Below are 26284 nucleotides of genomic sequence, written 5' to 3' on the forward strand. Positions count from 1 at the left end.
TTTGCAGATGACATGATTCTGTATTTAAAGAATCCTATAGACTCCACTCCCAAGATCCTTGAGCTGATTCAAAATTTTGGAAGAGTAGCAGGCTATAAAATTAACCCTCAAAAATCAACTGCCTTCCTTTATGCCAACAGTGAGAGGAACGAGGCAATAATCAGGAAAGCAACTCCTTTCACAATAGCCTCAAAAAAATAAAGTACCTAGGAATTAGCTTAACTAAGAATGTAAAGGACCTTTTTGATGAAAACTTTAAAACCCTAAAAAAGGAAATTAAAGCAGAACTAAGGAAATGGAAAAACCTCCCATGCTCCTGGATTGGAAGAATCAACATTGTGAAAATGACAATCTTGCTATCTACAAACTCAACGCAATACCCATCAATATCCCAATGGCATTCTTTAAAGAAATAGAAGAGGCAATTCAAAAGTTCATACGGAATAATAAAAGACCCCGTATAGCAAAAACACTTCTTAGCAGAAAGAACAGTGCTGAAGGAATTTCAATTCCAAACTTTAGACTCTATTACAGGGCTATAATTCTCAAAACAGCTTGGTACTGGCACAAGAACAGGCCTGAAGACCAATGGAATAGAACTGAAGACCCAGATATTAAACCACAGACCTATGACCACCTAATCTTTGACAAGGGAGCCAAAAAAAATAGAATGGAAGAAAGACAGCCTCTTCAACAAATTGTGCTGGCAGAACTGGTTAAGCACCTGCAGAAAACTAAAGCTGGATCCTTCTTTGTCACCCTGCACTAGAATTAACTCCAAATGGATCAAAGACCTCGAGGCAAAAGCTGACACACTGATGTGCGTGAGGGCGGCTGCATTGGGCTGCAGGAGAAGATGGCGGTCTCCACAGGAGTTAAAGTTCCTCGTAATTTTCGCTTATTGGAAGAACTTGAAGAAGGACAAAAAGGAGTAGGCGATGGTACGGTTAGCTGGGGCCTTGAAGATGATGAAGATATGACACTTACAAGGTGGACAGGCATGATTATTGGGCCACCAAGGACAAATTATGAAAACAGAATATATAGCTTAAAAGTAGAATGTGGACCTAAATATCCAGAGGCTCCTCCATCAGTTAGATTTGTAACAAAAACTAATATGAATGGAATAAACAATTCCAGTGGAATGGTGGATGCACGGAGCATATCAGTGTTAGCAAAATGGCAAAATTCATATAGCATCAAAGTTGTACTTCAAGAGCTAAGACGTCTAATGATGTCCAAGGAAAATATGAAGCTTCCACAGCCACCTGAAGGACAAACACAACAATTAATTTTAGTGAATCTTAAATTTGTCTTAAATCAACAACCTTCTACTCATATTAATGTCTTGATTAAATATCACAATGCAAAATACCTAAACATTAAGTAAGAGAATACCAGCTGGTAAACATGACATGGACACTTGTAAGAATATATTTAATATATGTACACCCATTATGTTTTCAGGTAACAGGAGGAAAAGTGAAGCAGAATTTTTATTTCTCTTGTTAAGGCACTGTCATTTAAACATGAACCTGGAGTACTCGAATTAGAACTCAGGTTTTCAAGGTGAAAGCATGTCAAGAAGAGTCAAATGGCAGTGGAAAATGATTGTGCTTCTGACACATAAAATCTCCAGAAGGAAAAACCGAAGTGGCATGCTTTATCCATCTTACTTAGTGAAAAAGCTGCAGTTGAAATTGGTTAAAGTAGCAGGTACAGTGAATATTGTCACAAATTGTGTTAATTTTTGAAACGGTGTGGGTGCTGACTACTAGTATAGTATCAAAAATATGTTCAGGATTGTTTTGATACCTGTATTTATAATAAAAAGATGTTGGGGGGGTCGATGAATTTCTGTTAAAAGCTGTACCTGTGTGGTCCATATACCAGACATGACAAATATTTGTTTACAGTCTTTGTTTAATAAACCATGCATTTATGTTTAAATCCACAAAAAGGAACTAAGTGTATGGATATGTGATTTTGAGATTAAAGGTAGTCTTAAAGTGTAAATAAAATGTGGAACTGTCCCAAGAGGCTACGCATTTCTATTACATTGATGCACACACATACATACATACGTATATATGGTAGCCTTGTCAAGATAGCAAAAGTTAGAATTATTGTAGCTTTTCATCAAAATACACCCTTTATTATGTATCCTATTTTGTGAATCTGTGATTGGAATTTGCAGAACATTTACTTAACAAATAATTTATGTTCTTTTTGTGCCATGGGGGGAAAAAAAGCTGACACACTGAAAACTTTACAGGAAGGAATAGGAAATACATTAGGCCTCCTTGGCACAGGTCGAAACTTTCTTAATAAGGACCAAGAATCACAACAAATCAGAGAAAGGCTGGATAAGTGGGACTGCATTAAACTGCGGAGCTTTTGTATGGCAAAAGACATAGCTAGTAAATTAATTAGGAAGCCTACAGAGTGGGAGAAGATCTTCACCAACCAAACAACGGACAAAGGCCTCATATCTAAAACATATTAACAACTCAAAAAATTGAATCACTCCAAAACTAATCACCAAAGTAACAACCATCCCATGAAAAAATGGGCCAAACACTTAAAGAGAGTCTCCTCTGAAGAAGAAACAAAAATGGCCTATAGACACATGAAGAAATGCTCAACATCTCTGGTCATAAAAGAAATGCAAATCAAAACAACTCTAAGATTCCACCTCACTCCAGTTAGAATGGCCAGGATCAGAAAAACGAATAATAACAGATGCTGGAGGGGATGTGTCCAGGAGGGATCACTGCTACACTGTTGGTGGGAATGCAAACTAGTTCAACCACTATGGAAAGCAGTGTGGCAGTGCCTCAAAAGGTTAAACAGAACTCCCCTATGATCCAGCAATTTGGCATATATCCAACCATCCAGAAACAAGGGCATACTAAATCCACTAGCACAACAATGTTCACTGCAGCACTATTCACCATAGCGAAGATATGGAACCAACCTAGATGTCCCTCAGTTGATGAATGGATCAACAAGTTGTGGTATTTGTACACAATGGAATTCTATGCTGCTGTCAGAAAAAAACGACATCACCCCATTTGTTAGGAAATGGAAAGACTTAGTAAGCCAGACTCAAAGGAACTTAGGCTCAATGGTTTCCCTCATTTGTCATAATCAGTAGAAACAGGCTCTACTAGCAGAGATCTGCAATAGAGCAAAATCTTGATACATAAGGACATATAGTATGAAGCTAATTGAAAGGACCTCCAGGATATTGAAACAAAAGCCATATAACGAATGATTGTTGTCCTTTATGTACTATGTTATCTCTCATCTCCTTTACTGTCCCTTGGGTATCTCATATTGTTACAGTATCTCACTTTGTTATCTGATATATTGAATTTATTTGTATTTGGTTATTTGAAATTTGATAGGGAAGGGGGGAAAACCAAGACAGGTGGGGGGTTGGGGGGGAGGGTAATGGTTACCAAGACATGTGAAAGGGTATGAATGTATGTGAATTAATGCACTTTCTATCTGGCAAATATCATGTAACCCTTTTATTAATTACAACAAAAAATATAAAAAATAGTAAGTCATGGTATCAATAAACAACAAAAAAAATTAAACCTCAAAAATGAACCACCTTCCTCTACACCAACAGTGAGAGGAATGAGGCAACAATCAGGAAAGCAACTCCTATTGCAATAGCCTCAAAGAAAATAAAGTACCTAGGAATTACCTTAACTAAGAATATAAAGGACATTTTTGATAAAAATTTTAAAACCCTGAAAAAGGAAATTAAAGCATAACTGAGGAAATGGAAAAACCCTCCCATGCTCCTGGATTGGAAGAATCAACATCGTAAAAATGACAATCTTGCCAAGGGCTATCTACAAATTCAACGCAATACCCATCAATATCCCAATGTCATTCTTTAAAGAAATAGAACAGGCAGTCCAAAATTTCATATGGAATAATAAAAGACCCCGTATAGCAAAAACACTTCTTAGCAGAAAGAAGAGGGCAGGAGAACTTTCAATACCAAACTTTAGACTCTATTACAGAGATATAATTATCAAAACAGCTTGGTACTGACACAAGAACAAGCCTGAAGACCAGTGGAATAGAACTGAGGACCCACATATTAAACCACAGACCTATGGCAACCTAATCTTTGACAAGGGAGCCAAAAAAATAAATGGAAGAAAGACAGCCTCTTCAACAATTTGTGCTGGCAGATCTGGGTAAGCACCTGCAGAAAACTAAAGTTGGATCCTTGTCACCCTGCACTAGAATTAACTGCAAATGGATCAAAGACCTTGAGGTAAAAGCTGACACACTGAAAACTTTACAAGAAGGAATAGGAGATACACTAGGCCTCCTTGGCACAGGTCGAAACTTTCTTAATAAGGACCAAGAATCACAACAAATCAGAGAAAGGCTGGAAAAGTGGGACTGCATTAAGCTGCAGAGCTTTTGTATGGCAAAGGACATAGCTGGTAAATTAATTAGGAAGCCTACAGAGTGGGAGAAGATCTTTACCAACTAAACAACAAAGGCCTCATATCTAAAATATATCAACAACTCAAAAAATTGAATCACTCCAAAACTAATCACCAAAGTAACAACCATCCCATGAAAAAAATGGGCCAAACACTTAAAGAGAGTCTCCTCTGAAGAAGAAACAAAAATGGCCTATAGACACATGAAGAAATGCTCAACATCTCTGGTCATAAAAGAAATGCAAATCAAAACAACTCTAAGATTCCACCTCACTCCAGTCAGAATGGCCAGGATCAAGAAAACTAATAACAACAGATGCTGGAGGGGATGTGTCCAGGAGGGATCACTACTACACTCTTGGTGGGAGTCCAAACTCGTTCAACCACTATGGAAAGCAGAATGGCAGTGCCTCAAAAGGCTAAACATAGAGCTCCCCTATGACCCAGCAATTCCACTACTTGGCATTTACCCAATCATCCAGAAACTAGGACAGACTAAATTCACTAGCAAAACAATGTTCATTGCAGCAAGATTTACCATAGCAAAGATATGGAACCAACCCAGATGTCCCTCAGTTGATGAGTGGATCAACAAGATGTGGTATTTGTACACAATGGAATTCTATGCTGCTGTCAGAAAGAACAACATCGACCCATTTGTTAGGAAATGGAAAGACTTAGCAAAAATCATATTAAGTGAAGTAAGCCAGACTCAAAGGAACTTAGGCTCAATGGATTCCCTCATTTGTCATAATCAGTAGAAAGAAACCTTGGGCTCTACTAGCAGAGATTTGCAATAGAGCAAAACCTTGATACATAAGGCCATATAGTATGACACTAAATGAAAGGACCTCTGAGGTATAAAAACAAAAGCCATATAATGAGTGATTGTTGTCCTTCAGGTACTATGTTATTTCTCATCTCTTTTGCTGTCCCTTGGTTATCTAATATTGTTACAGTATTTCACTTTGTTATCTGATATATGGGATATATTTATATTTGATTTTTTGAAATTGGATAGGGAAGGGGGGAAAACAAGGTGAAGAGTGGCAGTGGGGGGGAGGGAAATGGGGACCAAGACATGAGAAAGGGTATCAGTGTATGTGAATTAATGCACATCTATCGGGCAAATATCTTGTAACCCTTCTATTAATTATAATAAAGAATATATGAAAAAAGAACAATGCAGGAAAAATTTCAATGCCAATTTCATACTCTTTTAACCTGAGTTAACCCTAACCCTCACCCTAACACCCTAACCCTAACACTAACCCCCTAACACTAACCCAACCCCCTAAACATAGCCCCTAACATAACCATAACCCCTCTAAAACTAACGCTAACCCCCTAACCCTAACCGTAACTCTAACCCTAACCCTAAACCAAAGACCCAACCCTAAACCTAATCCTAACCCTATACTGAACCCCATAACCCTATCTGTAATCCTAACCTTCTAACCATAACCCTAACACTAATCCTGACCCAAATCCTATAACCCAACCCAAACCCTAACCCTATTCCAAACCGCATATTCCTAACCCCTTAACCTTAACAGTACTCCTAGCCCAAACCCTAACCCTAACCCTTCTAACCGTAACCCTTATAATACAAACTCTAACCCTAACCCAAACCCTAAACTTAACACTAACTCTAACCATTCTAACCATAACCCTTCTAACCCTAACCCTACCCTCACCCTAAACTTAACCATATCCCTAACTATAACCCTAAAGTTAACCCTAACCCTCTAACCCTAACCCTAACACTTACCCTAAACATAACACTAACCCTAATCTCCTAACCCTAACACTAACCCTCTAACTTTTACCCTAACCCTAACCCTAAAGCTAACACAAGCCCCAACCATAACCATAACCCTAATCATAAACCTAATGATAACCACAACCCCCTACCCATAACGCTAAGCCTAACCCTAAACCTAACCCCCTAAACCTAAACCAACCCTAACCCTAACCCTAAACCCCTTACCCAAACCCTAACACTAACCCAATACCCTAACCATATCCCTAACCATAACTCCCTAACCCTAACCTTCACCACCTACTCCTAACCCCTTAATTCTAACACTAACTCTAACCCAAACCCTACCCTCACCCTACCCCTAACCATAACCTTAATCTTAACCCTAACCCTACCCAAACTCTAACCCTAAACATAATCCTGAACTTAACCCTATCCTCCTAACCCTTACCCTAATCCTAACCACCTAATCCTAACCCTAACCCTAACGCTAACCCCCTAACCCTAACAGTATCCCTAACCCTAACTCCCTAATACTAATGCTAACTCTCTAACACTTACCCTAACCTTAACCCTAACCCCTTAACCCTAAACCTAACACCATCCCTAACCCCCTAAACATAAACCTAACTCTAACCATAACCTTAAACCTACCCTAACCCCATCCCTAACACTTTAACCCTAACCCTAACCCTTACTCCTAAACCTTACCAGAACTCTAAACCTAACTCACTAACCCTAACCCTAACCCTAAATGTAACCCTAAACCTAACCCCATAAAACTAACCCTAACCATAAACCTAAGCATAACCCCCTAACCCTTACCAAAATGATAACCCTAACCCTAACCCCTTAACCCTAACCCCGTAAACCTACCTAACTCACTAACCCTAACCCTAGCCCTAACACTAACCCTAACCCTAACCCTAACCCTAACCCAAACCCTACTGCTCACCACTGCATCTAACCCTAACCCTAACCACAACCATAAACCTAACCCACTAAACCTAACCTTAATTCTAACCCTAACCCTCTAACCCTAACCTTAACACTAACGCTATCCATAACCCCCAAATCCAAACCTTAACCCTAACCCGAACTGTAACCGTAATCCTCTACCCATAAACCTTCTAACCCTAACCTTAACCTTAACGCTAATCCTAACCCCTTAAACCTAACCCTAACCCTAACCCTACCCCTACCCCTAACCCCCTAACACTAATTCTAATGCACAGCCTAACCCTAACTATAACCTAATCTTAACCCTTCCAACCATAACCTTTCTAACTCTAACCCTAACCCTAACCCTAACACTACACTAACCCCAACACTAACCCTATCCTTAAGCCCTAACCCGAACCCTAACCCTAACCCCCTAACCCTAACCCTAACCTTAACCCCATAACCCTAACCCTAACCCCTAACCCAAACCCCTGAATCCTAACACTAAACTAACGCAAACCCTAACCCTAACCATAACACTTCTAACCGTAACCCTCTAACCCTAACCCTAAAGCTAACCCTATCCCTAACACCCTAAACTTTACCCTAACCGTAACCCAAATCATACCCTAACCCGAACCATAAAGCTAATCCTTCTAACAGTAACCCTTCTAACCCAAATCCAAACCCAAAAAATAACCTTAACCCTAACCCCTTAAACCTAAACCTAAACCTAACCCTAACCCTAATTTTAATCCCTTTACCCTAACCCTAACACTAGCCCTAACCCCCTAACACTATTCCTAACACAAACCCTAAGCTTAACCCATATCCTAACCCTAACCCTTCTAACAGTAACCTTTCTAACCCTAACCCTAACCCTAACCCATTAACCCTAACCCTAACCCTAACTCTAACCCCCCAAACCTAAACCTAACAGGAACCCTAACCCTAACGCTAACCCCCAAACCTAACCCTAACCCTAACTCTAACCCTAACCGCATAACCCTAACCCTAAACCTAACACTATTCCTAACCCACAACCCTAACCCTAACTCTAATCAACTAACCTTAACCCCACAACCCTAATCCTAACCCTAACCCCCAAACACTGACCCCAACCCCTAACCCTAACACCCTAACCATAACCCTAACCATAACCCTCGCCCTAACAGTAACCCCCAACACTAACATTAATGCTAACCCCAAACCCTAATGCAAACCCTAAACCTAACCCTAACCCCCTAACCCTAACCCTCACCCCCTAAACCTAACCCAAACCATAACCATAACCATAACCCACTAACCCTAAACATAACCCTATCCCTAACCCCCTAGCCCTATCCCTAACCCTAAACCCATAACCCTAACCCCCAAACCCTAACCCCTTAACCCTAACACTAACCCTAACCCAAACCCTTCTACCCGAAACCCTCTAACCTAAACCTAAATGCCCTAATGCCCTAAACTTTACCCTAACCCTAACCCTCACCCTAACCCAAACCATAACCCTAACCCGAACCGTAACCCTATTCCTTCTAACCATAACCCTTCTAACCCTAATCCTAACCCTAAACCCTTAACTCTAACCCTAACCCTAAACTCACCCCCTAACACTAACCCTAACCCAAACCCTAAACCTCACACTAACCCTAACCCTAACTCTTTTAACCGTAACCTTTCTAACCCTAACCCTAACCTTTCTAACCATAACCTTTGTAACCCTAACCCTAACACTACCCTCATACTAACCTTCACCCTAACTGTAACCCTAATCCTAACCCTAACTCCCTGACTCTAACCCTAACCCAAACCGTAACCCTAACCCTACCCTAACCATAACCCTAAACCTAAACCTATTCCCCTAACCCTAAGCCTAAAATTAACCCTAACCCTAATCCCCTAACCCTAACATTAACCCTAACCCTAACCCCTAACCCATAGCATGAGACTAGTTTGCTTAGAGTACACCCAGATCTTAACCCACCGACCTATATGGCCACCTCAGGTTCGCTAAGATAGATAAAAGAAATAACATCGAAGCCACACAAACTCTTCAATGAGTGGTGCTGGCAGAATTGGCTAAGCACTGGCAAAATCTAATGTTGGATCTTTTTTGTGACCCTGCACCAGGAATGGTAACTTCAACTGGATCACAGACGTCAAAGTAAAAGCAGATACACTGAAGAGGCAGGCATATGAAAGAGGAAATGTCTCCCGTTTAGACAAAAGAATTCTTAGCAGATAGAACAATGCAAGAGGAATTTCGATGCCAAAGTCATACGCTTTTATCCTGAGTTAAATCGCTTGGTATTGGCATGAGACTAGTAGGCCTGAAGACCACCCGGATCTTAACCCAACGACCTATATGGCCACCTCTGTTTGTCAAGATAAAAGAAATAGTATGGAAGCCACAGAGCCTCTTCAATGAGTTTGCTGGCAGGCTCGGTTAAGCATCGGCAAAATCTAAAGTTGTATCCTATTTCTCACCCTGCACCAAGAGTTGTAACTCCAAATGAAACAAACACCTCGATGTAAGAGCAGATACACTGAAGAGACAGTCATATGAAAGAAGAAAAGACTCCAATTAAGACAAAAGTATTCTTCCAGATAGAAGACTGCAGGAGAAATATCAATGCCAAATTCATCCTCTGTTATCCTGAGTTAACCCTCACCCTAACCCTATCCCCCAACCCTGACATCTAACCCTGACCTTAACTCTAACCATTCACCCCTAACCCCCAACTCTAACTCTACTGCTAACCCTAGCCATAGCCCTACCCTAGACCTAGCCACTAACCCCAACCATAACCTTAACCCTAACCCTACCCTAACCCTAACCCTAAACCTAACGCTAACCCTAAGCCCCTAACCCTAACCAAAATCCTAAGCCTAACGCTAACTCCCTAAACCTAACCCTAATCATTACCCGAACCCTAATCCCCTAAATCTAACTCAAACCCTAACCCTAACCGTAAACCCCTAACTCTAACCCTAACCCCCTAACTCTAACCCTAAACCTAACCTCCTAACCCTAACCCTAACACTAACACTAACCCAACCATAACCCTTCTAACCCTAACCCTAACCATAACCCAAACTCTAACCCTAAGCTTAACCTTAACCCTTTTAAACATAATTCTTCTAACCCTAAACCTAAACCTAAACCTAACACTAACCCAAACCCCTAACCCCTATCCCCTAACCTTAAACTTAAACATGTTAAACATGTTAAACATTCACAATCACAACTCTAACCATAACAACCTTAGAGCTAGCCCTTGCCTTAGCACTCGCCCTAACTCTAACCCTAACCCTAACCCTAAACCTAAACCCTAACCCTTCCCTAACCTAACTCTAACCCTAAACCCTAGCACAAGACTGGTAGGCTTGAAGACCACCTGGATCTTAATGCATCGACCTATATGGCCAGCTCAGGTTTGCTAAGGGAGATAAAAGAAATAGAATGGAAGCCACACAACCTGTTCAATGAGTGGTGCTGGCAGACGTGGTTAAGCACTGGAAAAATCTATTGTTGGATCCTTTTTTGTCAACCAGCACCAGGAGTGGTAACTTCCAATGGATCAAAGACCTCGATGTAAAAGCAAATACACTGAAGAGGCAGGGAAATGGAAGAATAATAATAAAAACAAAAGTCTAGCCAAAACAATTCTTAGTAGATAGAACAATGCAGGAGGAATTTCAATACCAAATTCATACTCTGTTATGCTGAGTTAAACCGCCTGGTTTTGGCATGAGACTAGGAGGCCTGAACACCACCCAGATCTTAAACCACAGACCTATATGGCCACCTCAAGTTTGCTAAGGGAGATAAAAGAAATAGAAAGGAAGCCACACAGCCTCTTCAATGAGTGATGCTGGCAGAACTGCCTAAGCACCTGAAAAAATCTGATGTTGGATCCTTTTTTGTCACCCTGCACCAGGAGTGGTAACTTCAACTGGACCAAAGACGTCAAAGTAAAAGCAGATACACTGAAGAGGCAGGCATATGGAAGAGGAAATGTCTCCCATTTAGACAAAAGAATTCTTAGCAGATAGAACAATGCAGGAAACATTTCAGTGTCAAATTCATACTCTTTTATCCTGAGTTAAATCGCTTGGTATTGGCATGAGACTAGTAGGCCTGAAGACCACTCAGATCTTAACATACTACCTATATGGCCAACTCAGTTTGATAAGATAAAAGAAATAGTATGGAAGCCAAAGAGCCTGTTCAGTGAGTATGCTGGCAGACCCAGTTAAGCACCGGCAAAATCTAAAGTTGTATCCTATTTCTCACCCTGCACCAAGAGTTGTAACTCCAAATGAAACAAACACCTTGATGTAAGAGCAGATACACTGAAGAGGCAGTCATATGAAAGAAGAAAAGACTCCCATTTAGACAAAAATATCCTTAGCAGATAGAACAATGCAGGAAACATTTCAATGCCAAATTCATCCTCTGTTATCCTGAGTTAACCCTCACTCTAACCATAACACTACCCCTAACCCCCTAACCTTAACCCTAACCCCCTAACCCTTACCCTAACACTAACCCTAACCCTAACCATAACCATAACCCCCTACCATAAGCCTAACCCTAATCCATGAGGAATTTCAATGCCAAATTCATACTGTTATCCTGAGTTAAACCACGTGGTATTGGCACAACACAATCTGTCCATCTGTCTGTCTGTCTTTCCATCCGTTTGTCCATCCATCCATCCATCCAGAGGTCTGCTTGTCTATCTGTACTTCCATCCGTACTTCTGTCGGTCCATCTGTCCATCTGTCTGTCCTTCCGGAAGTCTGTCTGTCTTTCTGTCTCTATGACCTTCTGTCAGTCAGTCTGTCTGTCTGTCTGTCTGTCCTTCAGTCTTTCTGTCCATCCATCTGTATGTCTGTCCATCTGTCTGTTAGTTTGCTGTCTGTCCATCTGTCCAACTCTTTGTCCACTCGTACTTCTGACTCCATGTCTGGCCGTCAGTCCGCATGGCTGTCTGTCCGTCTGTCAGTCCATCTGTCTGTCTGACTGTCCGTTCATCTGTCCATCTGACCATCCATCTGTCGGTCTCTCTGTCCTTCTGCCCATCTGTCTGTCTCTCAAACCTTCCATCTGTCTATCTGTCTGTCAGTTTGTCTGTCAGTCCCTCAGTCTTTCCATCCGTCTGACCGTCTGTCCATCCGTCCATCCGTCTGTCTGCCTGTCTGTCTGTCTGTCCATCCATCCATCCATCTGTATATGTTTCCCTATCTATAAGTCTGTCTGTGTGTCCATCTGTCTGTCTGTCCTTCCGTCTGACCCTCCGTCCGTCTGTCAGTCCGTCAATTTGTCTGTCCATCGGCCTGTCCATCTGTCTGTCTGTTCGTCAGTTCTTCTGTGCATCGTCGGTCTGTTTGTCCGGCTGTCCAACTCTCTGTCTGTATGTCCGTCTATCTGTCTGTCCATCCATCTGTCTGTCTGTTCACTCATCTGTCTCTCTGTCTTTCTGTCTCTCTGTCTGTCTGTCTGTCTATCTGTCCTACCGTCAGTTTGTCTGTCCATCCGTCCCTCTCTCTATCTGTCTATCTGTCCGTCTGTTGTTTTTGTCTTTCTGTCAGTCTGTCCGTCTTTCTTTCTGTCAGTTCGTAAGTCTGTTGTCTGTCTGTCTGCCCATCCTTTCATCTGTCTGTCCATCTGTCCGTCCGACTGTCTGTCCTTCCATTCATCCATTTGTCTCTCCAACATTCCATCTGTCTGCCTGTCCATCTGTCTGTACATCCCATCTGTCTGTCCATCTGTCCATCTGTCTGTCTGTTCTTCTGTCTGTCTGTTCGTCCGTCCATCTGTCTGTCCTTCCATACATCCATCCGTCTCTCAGACCTTCTGTCTGTCTGTCTGTCGGTCGGTCTGTCTGTCTGTTTGTCCACCTGTCCGTCTGTCCATCTGTCTGTCTATATGTTTGTCTGTTCATCCCTCCGTCAGTCTGTGGGTCTGTCTGTATGTCTGTTCGTCCATCTGTCCATCTGTCTCTCCTTCTGTACATTCATATCTCAGATCTTTTGTCTGTCTATCTGTTCGTCTATCCATCCATCTGTCCATCTGTCCATCAGTATGTCTGTGGGTCTGTCTGTCCGTCCGTCCCTCTGTCCATCTGTCTTTTGGTCCATCCATCTGTCTGTCTATCTGTTGTCCTTCAATCTGCTCGTCCTTCTCTCATACCTTCCATCTCTCCGTCTGTCAGTCTATTCATCTGTCCGTCTGTCCATCTGTCTGACCATCCACCTGTCTGTCAGTTCATCTGTCTGTGGGTCTGTCTGTCCGTCCATCTGTATTCTCTCTGTCCATCCATCCATCTCTCTGTCAGTTTGTCGGTCTGTCCATCTATCCATCCGTCAGTCGGACCATCCATCCGTTTGCCTTTCGGTATGTGTGTCTATCCATCCCTATGTCTGTCTGTCAGTCTGTCCATCAAACACTCTGTCAGTCCGTCTGTTCGTTGGTCAGTCTGTCCATGTGTATGTCTGTCCATGCGTCAGCATGTCTGTCTGCCATCTGTGTGTCCGTCCGACTGCCTGTTGGTCAGTCCATCCATCCATCAGTCCTTCCGTCTGTCTGCCCATCTGTCTTTCCTTCTCTCTGTTTGTCTATCCATCTGTCTGTCTGTCTGTTGGTCTGTCCTTTGGTCTGTCTGTCTGTCCTTCCATCTGCCAGTCTCTCTCTCAGACCTCCTGTCTGTCTGTCTGTCTGTCTGTCTGTCTGTCAGACTGGCCATCCTCATGTCTGTCTGTCAGTCCGTCCATCTGTTTGTCTGTACATCTGTCAGTCTGTCAATTTGTGTACGGTTGTTAAGGCTGTTAAGGTTGTTAAGGTTGTTAAGATTGTTAAGGTTGTTAACATTGTTAAGGTTGTTAAGGTGTTAAGGGTTGCTTTATTACTTTCAGGTGTTTTTAGCTTAAAGATTTTTTTAGAGTTAGGCATGTTAGGCTAGAGTTCTAACACTCTATGTTGTTAGGATTAGGATGAGGTTTGTTAAGACTGTCAGAGTTGTTAGGTTTATGATTATGGTAATTAGGGTCAGGTGTTAGCATGGTTAGAGTTATACAGATTTTAAGGTTGTTAAGATAGGTTTATGGTTGTTATAGAAAATAAAGTTATTAGATTTGTTAAGATTAGGTTGATGGCTGTTATGACAGTTAAGGTTGTAAGGGGTTGCTTTATTACCTTCAGGTGTTTTTAGGGAAGGGATTGTTAGAGTTAGGCGTGTTAGGCTAGAGTTCTAAAAACCTAGGTTGTTAGGAATAGGGTGGGGTTTGTTAAGACTCTTAGAGTTGTTAGGGTGAGGGTTATAGTAATCATGGTTAGGTATTAGCATGGTTAGAGTCTTAGAGATGTTAGGTTTGTTAGGATAGGATTATGGTTGTTATGGCAATGCTATTAGATTTGTTAAGATTAGGTTCATGGTCTTTATGTCTGTTAATGTCATTAATGTTAAGGGTTGCTTTATTACTTTCAGATGATTTTAGGGATAGGGTTGTTAGAGTTAGGCGTGTTAGGCTAGAGTTCTAACAAGCTAGAATGTTAGGACTCTTAGGCTTGTTGGCATTATGGTTATGGTAATTAGGGTCAGATGCTAGCATGGTTAGAGTCTTAGAGGTTTTATGGTTCTTAGGTTAGGTGTATGCTTCTTATAGAAATTAAAGCTATTAGAATTTTTAGGTTTGGGTTCATGGTCGTTAAGACTGTTATGGTTGTTAATGTTGTCAATGTTGGAAAGGTTGTTGAGGTTGCGAATGTTAAACCAGCCTTGCATTTGTGGGATGAAGCCCACTTGATCGTAGTGTATGATTTTTTAAATTTGTTTCTGGATTCTGTTGGCTAATATTTTATTGAGGAGTTTTGCATCTGTATTCATTAGAGAGATAGGTCTGTAGTTTTCTTTTTTTTGTTGGGTCTTTCCCTGGTTTGGGGATGAGAGTAATATTAGCTTCATAAAATGAGTTTGGTATTGCTCCTTCTGTTTCTATTTCTCGGAAGAGTTTCAAGAGCATAGGTGTTATTTCATCTTGAAACATCTTGTAGAATTCCCCAGTGAAACCATCTGGACCTGGGCTCTTTTTGGTAGGCATTTCCCTGATTGCTTCCACAATTTCATTGTAAGAGATTGGTTTGTTCAATTTGTTTACCTCTTCATTGTTCAGTGGTATAGCCTATATTTGTTTAAGAAGTCATCCATTTCTACGAGATTTGGGAGTTTCTGGGAGCTCTCAGCTAGACCAGCTGGTTTCTTCTCTGTTCCCAGGGGCAGGGCCGCCGAGGAAGTGGGCTCCAAGGGTGGAGCCATGCCTTTCTGACTCTCAGAAGGCGAGCTTGGCTACTGGTCTGCCCTTAGTTTCCTGCTGTGTTTCCGCCACTTTGGCTGAGAGTCTGTGACTGTGTGGAGCCCCGTGGTGCTGTCTTGCTGGGGATTCCCAGCAGGAGGGTGTCCGGCTCAAGATTTGGGTGGGACAGATGCTGGCTCCTAGACTTTCACACACCCCATCCACTGTTGGAAGGCAGGATCTCAGCACCCCCCCCCCAGTCTCGAGATCCAGTGGCCTGGGAGAGGAAGCTGTTGGGCAGGTGGGAGCAGGAACACCTCTGCCCCCTTTGGTGGGGTGCTGGGTTTAGCGTCCGCCCACCTGTCAGTCTCCAGGGGAGGGGGTTGTTGAGGGAAGGGACAGGATTCTAAATTCCTTGTCCCCCTGCACCTGCCAGTCTTTCTGGGGCAGGGTGGAGGGATCTGAGTTAAGTTCTATAGCTCGCCACCAGCTCCGCTTTCCCGATGAGTTTGGGGAACCTGCTGGGCTACTCACTCCCCTGCATTTGGCTGTGAGCTGCTCCGCAGTGTTGGAGAATCATTCACTCTTCTTGAATCTCAGCTGTCGCCTGTGCTCCGCGTCTGGGTTCTGCTGCTTGCTGGTCTGGTCTATGCTGGTTCCTGGGTCTGGTTTCTGTTGCTTGCTGGCCTGGTCTATGCTGGTTTCTGTGGTGGTCGGGGCTTCCCAGCCCTGTGCCCTCTGCTGCAGCTTTCGCAGATTGGAGCCGGCAGTGAGGGGTTGGGAAGGGTCCTCGCGTTTCGAATTCTTTGAGAAAGTTGAATATAAGCTTTATCTAGATTTCTTTTCCGGTTTGAGTCCTTCTCCGTTGCTTCTGGAGTTTGTTGTTGTGGATTTCTTAAGGTAGTTGGCTTATGGGATTCCCTGGTTCTCTCTTTTTGTGGGAGAGCTAGGCTGGGTCCCTATTGTCTCGGCGCCATCTTCTGACCCACCTTGCATCTGCATTTTTGACAAATAGGTTTACCTTGTTTTTAAATGAAAGCAACAAAATCATAGTAAAGGTGGTGAGTCTTTTCCAAAGCACTAGAACTCAAGTAATGAAGGGATTAGGTAATGAATACTCTGAAATGTGTTTTGGAAGGTTGACATTTGGCACTGGATATGGACTCTCCTTGCACCATCCAGGAGGCTACCACCTTCCTTGCTGTCCTTGAAAAGACTTCTAAATACTGGGTGCTGGTGGACCACATCTGTAATTCTAGCTCTTCAGGAGGCTGAGATTTGTGGATCACAGTTCAAAGCTAGCCCAGGCAGCAAAGCACATGAGACTTTTTAATTAATCACCAAAAACAAGACAGAAGAAGAGCTGTGGCTCAACTGGTAGAGTGCTTGCTTTGAGTTAACCAAATCTGAGGAACAGTTCCCAGGCCCTGAGTTAATCCCTAAGACTGACATGGGCATGCTCAAGCATACATACTCAAAGTTATCCAAACTGCTGTTCTCCACATGGCTGCCAAAGTGATCATACCAAAAGCTCACCCCAACTGTCCACACTGCCACCCAAATCACCCAGAGTTCCCTACATTGCTATCTCAGTGGTCACCCCAAATTCTTACTGCTGTCCTGGTTGTCACTCTTGAGTTCTCGACATTGCTGCAACAGTGACCGCAGGAGTTCTCCAAGCTGATGCCCCTACAGTCACTCCAGGTTATGTATACTGCAGTCCAGTCACCCCAAGTTACATGTACTACTGTCTGAGCAGTCACCCCTCAGTTTTCTGTATTGCTGCCTGAGTGGTTATTCCAAATTCTCGGCCTGCCAACCTAGCTGTGGTTCTCCACATTGCTGTTGCCTCTACCTAGAGCACCAAGTTCTCAACACCGTGTCCCAGCAGCACCCTGAGTTCTCCACACTGCAGCCTACTGCCCCCCCCACAGTTCTGCACACCACTTCCCTAGCAGCCCTAGAGTTCTCTGCACTGCTTCCCTAGCAGCCCCACGAGTTTTCCACACTGCGGCCTAGTGGTCCCCCGAGCTCTCCACAATGCCTCCCTAGTGGCATCCCAAGTTCCCCACACCACGGCCCTCGCGGCTCCCCGAGTTCTCCACACTGCTTCCCTGGTGGCATCTCAAGTTTCCCATATCACGGCCCTTGGGGCACTCAGAGTCATCGCCCGACCCCTCCCACTGGATCTGGATACTCCTCTCACCTCAGCAAGGCCTGAAGCAAGGCCCACAGTGGAGTCCGGCAAAGGCCACACCTCTTCCCAATGTCCTTTCCGGGTCTCACTTACCAAGTGGGATGAAGGTGTCTGTTTTCTTCAGCTCTGCACAACACTCTGGCTGAGTTGAAATAGGATTCAACTACTGAATTTTGGAGCGACAAATACTAAGCACCTAGCAGGTCATGGGTTGGAGTGGTCTCAGAGCCTGCTGAGGTAAAAGGCCACTGCAGCCCCGCCTCCTGCACATGTGCAGGCAGGTCTTGTCGTGGTCCTGCCTACCTCCTTCTGGGACCTCGCAGCTTCGTGAGCATGTGTTGGCTGGTCTTGCTTTATGCCCGGCCACCTCCTTCAGAACCTCTCGACTCAAGGCTTACTGAGCACATGTTGGCAGTCTAGTGATTGAGGCTCCCTGGTGACCCATGCCTCCGTCACAAACACTGGGTTGTCTGGTTGGCCTTGTGTGAGATGCACCTGCCTCCTTCAGGGAAGCACTTGCATCTGGTGTCCTGTGGGCGGGTCTTACTGTAAACCCTCCCACCTGGTTCCGGGCCTGCCCATTTCTGAGCACTGCTGAACAGGTTGGGCTTCTCACTTCTTCTCCCTTCAAGGCATGTGGGGTCCAGGAGGGCTTTCCAGGACCTCACAGGTGACCTCCAGTACAGGCTGTCCAGGACCCGATGGGTCCTCAGTCTTGGGAGAGCAGGGGTTAGAGGTGTGAAGCAGTGCACCCTCCAGCTAGCAAATCCAGCTCCAATTCAGAATCCCAAGGTCTTGTTTCAAAAGGGGAGATGTAAAGAACTAAGACTTACATTTGAGCCCTTAAAGTGAAAATGTCCAAGAAGAAAGAACAGAGAACAACCTGTGGAACTCCTCAGGTTTCTGGATAGGGTTCAGGTTCAGGTTCTGTTCGGTTTGGGTTTGGGTTAGGCTTTGTGTTAAGGCTCGGGTTAGGGTTAGGGTTCACTTCCAGTTCCAGTTTCAGTTTCAGGTTTGAGTTTAGTTCCAATTCTGTTTTGGGTTCGGGTAAGGATTCAGTTTCGGATAGAGACTCGGGTTTGGCTTGGGTTCAGTTAGGTTTAGGTTTAAGTTTGGATTTGCATTTGGATTAGGGTTCTGTTTAGAGTTCGGATTAGAGTTCAATTAGATTTGGGTAATGGTACAGTTTATGGTTAGGCTTAGGGTAGGTTTCGTGTTAGCATTAGGGTTCAGATTCTGGTTAAGATTCGTGTTAGAGTTCAAGTTCAGGTTAGGTTTCTTTCTGATTTTGGTTAGCATTCAGGTGAGGGTTCCATTTTGGATTCAGGTTTGGGTTCTAGTTATGGTACAAGTTTGGGTTCGAGTTCGAGTTATGGATCAGTTTCAGATTTGGGTTCAGTTCAGTTTCTCTGCTCTGTCTCCTCTCTGTCCTCTCATCTCTGTCTCCTCTCTGTGGTCTCTTTCTCTCCTCTCTATATCCTCTCTCCTGTCTCTCTACTCTCTTTCTTCTCTCTCTAATCTGTTGGCCTCCTCTCTCCTCTCTTCTGTCTCTTCTCTCTCTCCTCTGTCTCCACTCTCTCTCTCTCCACTCCTCCCACTCTCTCTCCTCTATACTTTCTCTTGTCTCCACTCTCCTCTCTCCTCACTGTTCTCTCATCTCTCTCCTTTCTCTCTCTCTCTCTTCTCTGTCTCCATTCTCCTCACTCTCCTTTGCCTCTCTCTCCTCTAATCTCTCTCCTCTCTCTCCTCTCTTTTCTCTCTCCTTTCCCTATTGTCTCTCATCTCTATTCTATCCTCTCTCCCCTCTCTCCTCTCCCTCTCCTGTCTCCTCTCTCCTTACCTCTTTCTTGTCTCCCCTCTCTGCTGTCTCTCCTTTCTCTCTTCACTCTCTCCTCTCTTTCTTCTCTCTAGTCTCTCTCTCCTATCTCTCCTCTCTCTTCTGTCTCTTCTCTCCACTCTCCCTCTCCCTCTTCACACTCTCTTATCTTTCAACTGCCTCATCTCTCTCCACTCTCACCTCTCTCTCCTCTCTCTCCTCTCTCTTTATACTCTCTCCTCTAATTTCTCTCCTGTCTATCTTGTCTCTATTTTTTCTTTTCTCTCCTCTCTCTCCCCACTCTACTCTCTGTACTCTCGATTCTCTCTCTTCTGTCAACTCTCTCTAAATTCTCTCTCCTATTTCTCTTCTCTCTCCTCTTCTCCTCTCTCTCAGCACTCTCTCCTCTATCCTCTCTCCCTTCCCTCTCTCACTACTCACCTCCCTGATTCTATCTCCCCTCTTTACTCTCTGCTCCTCTCATCCCTCTCTCCCCCATCCCTCTCCCCTCTCTGTCCCCTGATTCTCTCTCTGCTCTCTCCTCTCTATTCTCTCTCCTCTCTCCTCTCCCCCTTTTCTCCCTCCCTCTCCCTCTCTCTTTCCCTTCTACCTCCCCTCTCTCTCTAACCTCTATCCTCTATCCTCTCTCCTCTCCCCTCACCCTGCTCCATTCTCTCTCCACCCTCTCCTCTCTCCTCTCTCTCTTCTCCCTTCTCCTCTCTCCCATCTCTCTCCCCCCTCTGCTCCTTCCCTCACTCCTCCCTCTTTCTCCCCTCTCTCCTCTCCCTTCTCTCCTCTTGCTCATGCCTCTCCCCTTACTCTCTCCCTTGATGTCTCTCTCTCCCCCTCTCTCACACCTCCATTTTCCCCATCTTACCCCCTTTCTCTTCTCTCCATACTCTCTTCTCAACCCTCTCCTCTTGCCTCTACCCTCTACTTTGCCTCCCCCTCTATTCCCTCTCCCTCTCCCCTCTCTCCCATCTCAGCTTTACACTCTCCCTTGTCTCCTCTCCCCTCTCTCCTTTCCCCTATCCCCTCTCTTCTCTCCCTTCTCACCCCACCCCCTGCTCTCTCTCCCCATTTCATTTACAGCCAGAGATGTCAAGCATTTCTTCATGTGTCTATAGGCCATTCTTATTTCCTCTTTAGAGAAGTTTCTCTTTAAAACTTTGGCTCATCTTTTAATGTGATGGTTGTGTCTTTGAAGATTTGTTTTGGAGAGATTCAATTTTTTTAAGCTATAGATATATTTTAGATATGAATCCCTTGTCTGTTGTGTGGCTAGTGAAGATCTTCTCCCACTCTGGACTTTCTATTAAACTTTCTATGTCCTTTGCCATAAGAAACTCAGCATTTTAATGCAATTCCATTTGTCCAACCTCCTTTGATTTATTGTGTTTCTGGGTCCTTATTAAGAAAGTTTCAACCTGTACCAAAGAGACCTAGTGCATCTCTTACTCCTTCTTGTAAAGTTTTCAGGATATCTTCTTTTACCTCCAGGTCTTTGATCCATTTGATCCTGGTGACATCAAAGGATCCAACTTTAGTTTTCTTCAGGTGCTTAAGCAGCTCTGCCAGCACCACCTGTTGAAGAGGCACTTTTTGTTCCATTCTATTTTTCTTTTTGTCTCCCTTATCAAAGATTAGGTGGTCATAGGTCTGCGGGTTGATTTATGGGTCTTCAATTCTATTCCATTGGCCCTCAGGCCTGTTCTTGTGCCAGTACCAAGCTGCTTTGATTATTATAGCTCTGTAATAGAGTCTAAACTTTGGTATTGATATTCCTCCAGTGCTGTTCTCTATGCTATGGTTGTTTTGCCACACAGGGTCTTTTATTATTCCATATGAAATTTGGGATTGCTTCTTCTATTTCCTTAAAGTATGACATTGGAATATTGATGGGTATTGCATTGAATTTGTAGGTAGCCTTTGGCAGTATTGCCATTTTCATGATGTTAATTCTTCCAATCCAGGAGCATACACTAACAGTCCAGCAGCCCTAAATGCAGTAGACCTAACACCTGACAATAATTACCAAAACTCTGCCTCAAATATTCCTAACAGGCCTAAGAACACTTACAGCTCAAATTACAATAACATAAGACACCAAATAAAAAGCCGAGACCCGGGGCTGGGATGTAGCTCAGTGGTAAAGTGCTTGCCTAGGAAGTGCAACGTCCTGGGTTCGATCCCCAGTGCCAAAAAAGAAAAGACAGAAAAAAAAAGCCGAGACCCTAACAACCCTAACAGGCCTAATAACTCTAATTCTTATACCTTAATAACCCTAATTGCCCTAACCCTAATAAAACCTCACACTAATAAACCAAACACCAACCCTAACAACCTTAACAATTTTAACCAACTTAAACATTTAAATAAGTCAGAAACCATAATATTTGATTAAAAATAAAACAAATGCCTGAACAATAATTCATTTATACACATACACACAGTGACATGCATATACATGTCTAGCTACAAGGAAAGTAATATGAATTAAGAAATTGAGTAACTCACTCTTGTAATCCCAGATAGTAAGGGTGCTGAAATCTGAGGATTGTGGCTCAAAATTAGTCCAGGCAGGCAAGTCTATGAGAATTTAATCTCAAATTAGTCTTCAAAAAAGACAGAAGTGAAGCTCTGGCTCAATGTATCAAGAAACTATCCACTAGGAAATAATAGTAAAAATGATAAATAGAAAAGATATGGAATATAATAATATGGATGTTCATGTCACATAAGAAAAGAATGAAATAGTTTGAATGTAATCATGTAGAACAAAAATGTTGCAAATTGTCTTAATTGGAAATCTTTATAATGATGTTACAGTGTTGGGTAACAATGTTCTTGGTCTTTCTAAAGAAAGAATCATCCAGGCACTGATGGTTTACACTTGTAATCCTTGCCTCTCAGGAGGTTGAGATCTGAGGAGCATGGTTCAAAGCCAGCTTGGGTAGAAAAGCCTTTTTGTGAGACTCGTCTCCAATTAACCACTCAAAAAGCAAAAGTGGAGCTATAGCTCAAAGTAGTAGAGTACTAGCCTGAACAAAAGAACTCAGAGACAGTGCCCAGGCCCTGAGTTCAAGCCCTATTACTGACGTTTTTTAAAAAATGAAAAGAAAAAAACAAAGAATTTTACACAATGAAGTTTAATAAATGAAAAATTATCAAATAAAAGTATACCTTCAAGTGACATTGCAGGTAGATTAAATAAGCAATAGAGTGCATTAAACTCTTGGTTCTAGGCTACAGACTACAGATTAGATTTGTTAATGATATATTTATAGTTGTAAAATTTTCTAAAATGGAAAGATTTTTCCCTGGAAAAGACTGGCTAGATATGAGATACTATACAGTCTGTTAAAAAAAAAAAAAGATGAGAGCCTGGCACTGGTGGCTCACACTAGTAATACTAACTACTCAAGAGGCTGAGATCTGAGGATTGTGGTTTGAAGCAGGAAAGTCCAAGAGACTTTTTTGCCAGTCTTGGGGCTTGAACTCAGGACCTGAGTACTATCGCCTGGGCTTTCTCAAGGATACAGTTCTACCACTTGATCCATAGCACAACTTCCAGCTTTTTCTGTGTATGTAGTATCAAGGTCTTCATGCATGATAGGCAAGCACTCTACCACTAACCAAACTCTCAGTCCCAAAATGAGCCATAAATGGAGGTGTAATTTAAATGATAGAACATTAACCATGAGTAAAAACGCTCAAGGACAGCATCCAGAACCTGAGTTCAAACTCAAAAACCAAAAACCAACCCCAAAAGATGAGAATTAGAATTTGTAAGATGGTGTATATGTAAAATCACAATTCTAATTAAAAGTAAATGTGGTTTTTGCACAAAGTTCTGTGGGTATTCTGTAGGAATTAAAAGAAAAAGACAGGAGGTTTGTAGACACTATCAAGAGAGAGGGAGATGGGAGAGGAAGGGAAAAAGGGAAGGAAATAAAGGGAAGGAGAAAGAGAGGTTGATGTGGTAATACAATTTTCTTCGTGGAATTATCATGAATATAAAATAGGATCAGAGATATAAAGTTTACTGATAAATTCTGAAATGTCAAAAATGGAAAGATACAAAAAGTGAAGTTGAGGGTCAGGAGTTTGGCCTAGTAGTAGAGTGCTTGCCTAGCACGCACAAGACCCGGGTTCAATTCCTTGGTACCACATACATTGAAAAAAGCCAGAAATGGTGCTGAGGCTCAGGTGGTAGAGCTCTAACCTTGAGAAAGTCCAAGGACAGTGCTCAGGCCCTGGGCTCAAGCCCAGGACTGGCAAAAAAAAGGTGAAGTTGATAAGCAACCTTTCTTCCTCATTTTTGAAGGAACAACAGTTTGGACCATAATTTGACATAAATCCCAAGCAAACACTAATTAAACTACATAACAAAGCAAACACAAACTAAACTATAAAGCAAAGTTATATTCTAAATACAAATCAAGTATAAAGACACATTTGAGATTTTTTAAAAAGGAGCCAAGTAATACACATTGAGACACATATGAACATTTGCATAGAAAGACATAAATACAGAATTTTTATTCAACAATAAAAATGCTCGCTCAGAATAAGGAATAAGAGACAGATGTTGGGTCTTAATGTTGGCATGAAACCATAGAGTACACTTTAAAACAGTTGTGTTTTTAAATACTTGATAAGTTAATAGTTTAATATGCAGAGACAAAAGTTACAATTAGTTTACTCCACATAATGCCTCATAGAGTAACTTTAAATGAATAAGAAAAACTCTTCTGATATGTCACTGAAAACCTCTGCCAACATCAGTTCTACAATTTCACATTACTGGACAATTACATAAGGTTTTACCTGACCAAAAGCATTCCTGGTGTGAAAAAGATGAAGCCTGAAACAATATTCAATATTTTATGCAATTATGTAATAAACCCTGAGTTACTATGTCAGCCAGAAAGAAATTTTCTTCTTACAAATGACTCTTTCAAGAGCCCCCTTGATGTCTCTGTTCCTCAAGCTGTAGATGAAGGGGTTCAGCATTGGAGTTATCACTGTGTACATCAAAGCCATGACCATCTCCTTCATAGCAGAACTGTTAGCTGATGGGCATAAATAGAGGCCAATGATTGTCCCATAGAACAATGATACTACAGCCAAATGAGAGCCACAGGTGGAGAAGGCTTTGTGGACACCTTGAGAAGAAGGAATCTTGAGAATCGAGGAAACAATTCGTGCATAGGATACAATAATAAGTATAAACGGAATGACCAGAATGATACTTCCTGTGATCAATATCACCAATTCATTGACATAGGTATCAGAACAGGCCAACTTTAAAAGAGCAGACATATCACAGAAAAAATGGAGTATCATGTTGTCCTCACAAAATGACAATTTGGCCATGAGTAAGGTGTGCAACATGGCATGGAATGTAGTCAGGACCCAGGACAGCACTATCAGACATAAACACAGCTTGGTGCTCATGATACTGGTATAGTGCAAAGGAAAACAGATAGCTGCATATCGATCATAGGCCATGGCCACAAGGAGAAAACTCTCAAGGTCTCCAAAAAACAAAAAGAAGTACATTTGGGTCAGGCAGCCTGCATAGGGGATGGATGGCACTTGGCTCTGCACATCCTGTAAAAGTTTAGGAATGGTCACAGAAGAAAAGCAGAGGTCAGAGAAAGACAAATTGCTGAGAAAAGAATACATGGGTGTGTGTAGATGGGAATCCAATCGAATGAGAACGATGATCAGAATATTCCCAAGGACGGTGGTAAGATACATGGTCAGGAGCAAGGCATAGAAAAGGTGTCGATTCTCTGGCTGGAATGGCAGGCCCAGGAGGATGAACGCTGAGATAGTGGTTTGATTACTCTTTGTCATGCTGTTTCTAGTATATTTAGGAGAAAATACTGAAACCCCTTAAAAGTTGAAAAAAAATAAACATCCATGACATATAGTTTGCTAGGTTTTCTGCAATAATGAATCTCACCTCACATTACCTGAAAAAAAAAATCTGTCTCTGCAATCAGAAATGCCTCATCACTAAATCCAAGCCACCTGTCAGATTTATTTTCTTCTGTCTAGAAGTAATGATATTGACTCTTCCCTCCCTTCTAAAACACTCTTGTGGATTAACCCTGTGTGATCACAGTAATTCTTCTGATGCATTTATTCTCAATTGCATTTTGTTCTTTACCATCTGAGCCGCAGTTCCACATCCAGCTTTTTGGTGGTTAATTGGAGATAAGATTATCAAGGGCTTTCCTGACTAGACTAGTTTTGAACTGCAATCCTAAAATGTTAGCCCTCTGAGTAGGTACGATTATAGGCCTGAGCCATAGGAAGCTGGCATTAATTTCTTAACAATATCTTATAAATCACTGCATACAAAGACTTTGTAGTAAATACTCCAAATACTCCTTTATAATTCCATAGATATGGCCCTCAAAAAGCTTTTCTATTCCCATCACAACAGTTATTATTTAAACCTCATGGGTTAACTTTAATTATTTGAAATCATCTCTCAAAGGATGTATCAAGACAATCTTCAACAAATCCCACAGAAAACATATGTTTATAACAACTGCTATAATATGGAACAGGCTGGAATCCTATCTAGCTGGATGGTTTGGACAGCCTACTTAGCTCTCTGCTTCCATGCTTGTTCTGCTTTGTTTCATATTCATTGTTCTTTTTTGCTAGTCCTGAGCTTGAGCTCAAGGCCTGAGCACTGACCTTGGACTTTCTCAAGGCTAGAGCTCTACCACTTGAGCCTTAGCACCACTTCTAGCTTTTATCTA

The 26284-nt window shown here is 42.5% G+C and overlaps 1 protein-coding gene and 1 pseudogene across 1 annotated transcript; one reads left to right on the forward strand and one right to left on the reverse strand.

Moving 5' to 3' along the window:
- The first annotated feature begins 831 nt into the window (after positions 1-831).
- On the forward strand, positions 832-2065 carry LOC150050734 (ubiquitin-conjugating enzyme E2 variant 2 pseudogene; annotated as a pseudogene).
- Positions 2066-24416: 22351 nt separating this feature from the next.
- LOC150050735 (olfactory receptor 1-like) lies at positions 24417-25364 on the reverse strand. The gene has a single exon (XM_090351462.1). The coding sequence runs from the start codon at positions 25362-25364 to the stop codon at positions 24417-24419; it is 948 nt and encodes a 315-aa protein (XP_090207588.1).
- Between the last annotated feature and the right edge of the window lie 920 nt (positions 25365-26284).

The sequence above is a fragment of the Megascapheus bottae genome, chromosome 17, assembly GCF_031878675.1.
Source record: "Megascapheus bottae isolate mThoBot1 chromosome 17, mThoBot2.hap1, whole genome shotgun sequence".
NCBI lineage: Eukaryota > Metazoa > Chordata > Mammalia > Rodentia > Geomyidae > Megascapheus > Megascapheus bottae.

Excerpts from the sequence above, each read along its gene's own strand:
- LOC150050735 (XM_090351462.1), bottom strand. The coding sequence starts at position 25,364 with ATGACAAAGAGTAATCAAACCACTATCTCAGCGTTCATCCTCCTGGGC.